The following is a 5,333-nucleotide window of genomic DNA, read 5'->3' on the forward strand; positions in this document are numbered from 1 at the left end:
TCCTGAACTCCATCCTCCTGAACTCCATCCTCCTAAACTCCATCCTCCTAAACTCCATCCTCCTGAACTCCATCCTCCTGAACTCCATCCTCCTAACTCCATCCTCCTGAACTCCATCCTCCTAAACTCCATCCTCCTGAACTCCATCCTCCTGAACTCCATCCTCTTAGCTCCATCCTCCCTAAACTCAATCCTCCTAAACTCCATCCTCCTGAACTCCATCCTCCTAAACTCCATCCTCCTAAACTCAATCCTCCTAAACTCCATCCTCCTGAACTCCATCCTCCTAAACTCCATCCTCCACTCAATCCTCCTAAACTCATCCTCCTGAACTCCATCCTCCTAAACTCCATCCTCCTAAACTCATCCTCCTAAACTCAATCCTCCTGAACTCCATCCTCCTAAACTCCATCCTCCTGAACTCCATCCTCCTAAACTCCATCCTCCTAAACTCCATCCTCCTAAGCTCCATCCTCCTAAACTCAATCCTCCTGAACTCCATCCTCCTAAACTCCATCCTCCTGAACTCCATCCTCCTGAACTCATCCTCCTGAACTCCATCCTCCTAACTCCATCCTCCTGAACTCCATCCTCCTGAACTCCATCCTCTAAACTCAATCCTCCTACTCATCTCCTAAACTCCATCCTCCTGAACTCCATCCTCCTAACTCCACTCCTAAATCCTCCCTAACTCCATCCTCCTGAACTCCATCCTCCTAAACTCCATCCTCCTAAACTCCATCCTCCTGAACTCCATCCTCCTAAACTCCATCCTCCTAAACTCAATCCTCCTAAACTCCATCCTCCTACAACCTCATCTCTCCTGAATCCATCCTCCTAACTCCATCCTCCTAAACTCATCCTCCAACTCCATCCTCCTAAACTCATCCTCCTCAACTCCATCCTCCTAAAACTCCATCCTCCTGAACTCCACCTCCTAAACTCCATCTCCTGAATCCAATCCTCCTAACTCAATCCTCCTGAACTCATCCCTGAACTCCATCCTCCTAACTCCTCCTCTGAATCCCCTCCTCTCTCCTCCTAAATCCTCCCCATCTCCTCAGAACTAAAACTCCTCCTGAATACTCAAATATCCTCCTGAACTCATCCTCCTGATCATCCTCCTAGCTCCATCCCTGAACTCCATCCTCCCGAACCATCCTCCTGAACTCCATCCTCTGATCCTCCCCTGAACCCATGTCTACCATCCTCCTAAATCATCTCTGACTCGCGTCCTCAGACCCCCGCCCTCATCTCTATCCTCCTGAAGATGCTGTAGTATCTCTACCAAGATCCAGTCGTTAAATCATCCTAAACGCCTTTTCAATCAGAGTGGGTGTCATCAGGTTTCAGAGGGTGTTCAAATGGGTGCTCAGAGTGCGTGTTCAGAGTGGTCTTCAAGTGGGTGTTCAGATGGTGTTCAATGGGTTCAGAAGTGGGTGTTCAAGTGGGTGTTCAAGTCGTTTCAGAGTGTGTTGAGGTGGACTCAGGAACTTGGGAAACGAATGCTCTTGGTTCAGTTTATTAGTTTATACTGAGCTCAATTGAATTCAATTTATATGTTTCATTCCCTTCATTATATTAATTTCATCACTGTATCTACTTCCCTGCTTATTTAATGTTCAATAATCCTGTCAAACTGTTTATCTCTATCCATTCAAACCACTATCCCTTCTATCCAATCTAAATTTCAATTCCCTACTCGCATTCATACTCTGCTCAAAATAAATCAATTTCTATTCAGTAGATTATCCATGACACTAAGACAGACAGACAGACAGACACACACACACACACACACACACACACACACACACATACACACACACACACACACACACACACACACACACACACCAACCGACCTCATATTAAGCGACAGCCTCTGCCGAGCGACCTCCTCGTCATAGCGACAGGCCTGGGCGTGTCCGTGGCACTGGCACTTCTCGCACACGCCCCCGTCGCTGAAGTTCCCGGCGCGCCACGGCTGCTGGTTGTACAGAGGGCAGCACGAGTCGCAGTTGTCGCCGCAGGTGTTGTGAACGCAGGAGCATCGGGCCAGCTGTGGGGGGAGGGAGGGAGAGAGTGAGAGAGTGAGGGAGGGAGGGAGGGAGGGAGGGAGGGAGGGAGGGAGGGAGGGAGGGAGGGAGGGAGGGAGGGAGGGAGGGAGGGAGGGGAGGGAGGGAGGGAGGGAGGGAGGGGGAGGGGGGGGAGGGAGGGAGGGAGGGAGGGAGGGAGTAGGGAGGGAAGGATTAAGGAAAAGAGAGAGATAGGGGATATCGTTGTTTGCGATGATGTTTTTGTCGTTGGAAATATTCTTGTTTATCGTATTACGTGGATTTTGAGTGTTGTTAATGTAAGTCTTCCTAAACGTGAGACTGTTATGGTTATTAAATTGTGTAATCGTAAGTTGTTGGCGCGCAGGTGAAGTTCGTCTGCTGTAGTTATGGTTATTGTTATTATTCTGTCTTCCTGTTTTTGCTTTTTGTTGATAATGGCTTATGGCGGAGGCGTTAATCAGCGTCATTCTAGTTTGTTAATTAGTGATGTGCACAAGAACCAATACTAAAAATAACTGAGAATAACTGAGAATAAAACAAGTTAATATCAACAATTGCAGACGAAAGTCCCAAAGTAATAACAACAATGAAAAATATATTTTAGTCAGTAACAACAAAAATCATAAACACCAATCCATACAAAAATAAGTAAATCAATACAACAGCAAATAATGTGAAGAGAAATAAACAAATCCAAAGAAAAAACAATAACATGAATAGAAAAAACCCACAATATAAAAAGTAGATTTATTGAAAAAGCGACTACATTTTTGAAATGCACCTGGATCCCATCTTCAGGTTTGAAGATGGAATCCAGGTGCATTTCGAAAATGTAGTCGCTTTTTCAATAAATCTACTTTTTTGCTATGTGTGTGGGTTTTTTTCTTCTTCTTTTTTTACCATAGTATCTACACGGATGAGTATTTTACCATTCTTCACGAATAGAGAAACATTTTTTTTTTTTTTTAATAACAATTACATCAACAGATAAATAAATATAATACCAATAATATCAAAGGAGAAATAAACAAACAACAGCTAAAAAAAAGGAAAAACTGCGCCTACAATAACAGAAAAATAAGGGCAATCGAAGCGAGGTCAGAGGTCAGTGACCCCGCGACGCCGCCCGGCACTCACCTTCTCATTCTCGTCGTCGGAAATGCAGTTGCCGGCGTGTCCGTGGCACACGCACTGCCCGCCGATGCTGATGTCCTTGATGGAGTAGAAATACCGCCTGTGAAGCGGCACGGGTTTAGAGGTTTGATGCGTTTGAAGCGGGTGAGAAAAAAGGTCTTTGGGAAAAGGGCGAGTGGCAAGATAACAAGAGGGTTATTCGGGTTGTGAGGTGAATGGAAGGCATAAAAAGGGAGAGAAATGTGAATGAATTGCTCATTCTGAGATGCCAGCGAAATGCTCTCTCGCGGCGACCGCAATTGTATTCAAGAGCCATAAATTCCGCTTAAAACAAAATAGTATAAACCATGACAGGAATTCTGGCACAAACACAAACTCATTCCCTCAAGCATTTGGCCGAAGAGAAAGTGAAAGCAATTGCGACCTAACCCCCCCACCCCCCAGCGCCGCCCGCGCACTACCTGCAGGCGGCGCCGGAGAGGACGCCCGCTGGCCACTCACTTGGTGACGGAGGCGTCTGTCTGCGAGGAGCGCCCCTGGAGGTCCCCGTGGAGCGTGCGGATCTTCTGGAGGCGCAGGCGGACGTAGCGAGCCTCCGTGAACTGCCTGAGGGCCTCCGAGGGTCCGGCGGAGCCCGGGCGGCCGTTCACGAGGGAGGTGTGGACCTGCAAAGGGCGCGGAGGTTAAGGGGGCTTCGCACGCGACTAGGCGGAGGCGCGGCCGCGGGGAGCCTGGCGCGGGGCCTTTGGAACGACGTCCTTAGGCCTTTATGCGTCAATTGGTTCCCGGAAAGGAGAGGCGACTCGCAGACGAACCTCAAGCACGAGAGATTCGACTCACGAACCTCCTCCCCTCCTCTCCCCCCCCCACTCCCACCACCAAAATGCCCCATGCTACATGCACCTCCCCCCCCCCCCTCCCCATCACAGAACATGCGATGAGGAGAAGAAGGGGGGAAAAACTAGAAAAAGAAAGAGGAGGAAAAGAAGGAAAAGAGTAGTAGCAGTAGAAGAAGAGGAAGACAAAGAAGAATGTAAATATGAAGAAGAATAAAAAAGTAGAACAACAAGAATAACAAGAAGAAAAGAGCACGATAAAAAAAAAAAGCATCGGGCCACGCGAGGAGCGGTTCCCTCGTCTCACCTCGCCGCCCTCGAGTGGGTTCAGCCTGGAGAAGTAGGAGGTACAGATGACCTGCGTGTCGGTGGCGTACGAGGGACGTCCGCGGGTGGGCTGGACGCCGTAGAAGGACAGGCACTCGGCGTCGGTGAGGGCGTAGTACTGCCAGGGCTCGAAGCGACGGCCGTCCAGAGACCGCTCAAGGATCCAGTTGCCCGGACGAGGGGACACGGCGCTCTTCACGATGACGTAGGCCACCTGGTACACCTGGGGGAGAGGAGGGGGTGAGTGGGCGAGAGACGATGGGGAGAGGAGGGCGGGGTGAGGGAGGGAGGAAGGAAGAGGTGGGTGAGGGAAAGAAGGGTGGAGGTGAGTGGGTGAGAGTGAGAGTGGTGAGTGAGGGAGATAATGGTGAGGATGAGTGATGGTGAGAGTGGGAATTGGTAGGGATGAGTGATGGAGAGAGATAAAATGATGGAAGATGGTCATAGGAAATGCAGTTCGCATGTTACGTTCTTATTCACACTGTGACAGCGTTTCTTTTCATCGTTGTGTGCACTTTATTGGGTTTCGTTTTCATCAAGGAGTGAAAGAAAAAAGGTGATGGTAGCGAAGGACGAAGAGAGAACAAATGACGATGACGAACGAGAAGAAAAAGAGCGAACAAGCCAACAGTAAATAAAAGAGAGATGAAACTCCACCGACAAAGACACGAAAGGCGGACAAACACAATGATTTCGCCCGCGCCGGAAAGATCGAGTCGACCCTCTGAAGACCATACTTACGAGATAAACGATTGCCTGATGCAACGACGCAACAGGACGAGCATCAGGAACCCCCCCCCCCCATGGCAGCCTCTCAGCCCCAAAGAGGGAGTTGGGGAGCAAGAGAGCCACGAGTCTGCCCCGAGGCGCACGCAACACGCCGCCGTTTGGGAAGCGCCCGGCGGAGGATTCAGCACACGCGGCGCCGACACGGGGTATATACACGAAGATGAAAGGAAGAAGCAATGGAGAGGGA

At 49.4% G+C, this 5,333-nt stretch overlaps 1 protein-coding gene across 1 annotated transcript; it reads right to left on the minus strand.

The window, feature by feature from the left end:
* Positions 1-1,323: 1,323 nt before the first annotated feature.
* On the minus strand, positions 1,324-4,860 carry LOC125029535 (laminin subunit alpha-1-like). Its single transcript, XM_047619478.1, has 6 exons — positions 4,840-4,860; positions 4,338-4,580; positions 3,696-3,859; positions 3,198-3,294; positions 1,862-2,062; positions 1,324-1,395 (listed from the first exon to the last, which is right to left on the minus strand). Exons 1-6 carry the CDS (start codon positions 4,858-4,860, stop codon positions 1,324-1,326), a joined length of 798 nt encoding a protein of 265 aa, XP_047475434.1.
* Positions 4,861-5,333: the final 473 nt, after the last annotated feature.

The sequence above is a fragment of the Penaeus chinensis genome, chromosome 10 (genome assembly GCF_019202785.1).
Source record: "Penaeus chinensis breed Huanghai No. 1 chromosome 10, ASM1920278v2, whole genome shotgun sequence".
Lineage (NCBI taxonomy): Eukaryota > Metazoa > Arthropoda > Malacostraca > Decapoda > Penaeidae > Penaeus > Penaeus chinensis.

What these genes read in the sequence shown, in the direction of transcription:
- LOC125029535 (XM_047619478.1), bottom strand. Translation starts at nt 4,860, where the DNA reads ATGAAAAGAAACGCTGTCACA. An exon ending in ACAGACGCCTCCGTCACCAA is followed by an intron (nt 3,295 to 3,695) that starts GTGAGTGGCCAG and finishes GCCGCTTCACAG; the next exon opens with GCGGTATTTCTACTCCATCA. An exon ending in TGTCGCTTAATATGAGGTCG is followed by an intron (nt 1,396 to 1,861) that starts GTTGGTGTGTGT and finishes ACCCACTTGAAG; the next exon opens with ACCACTCTGAACACGCACTC.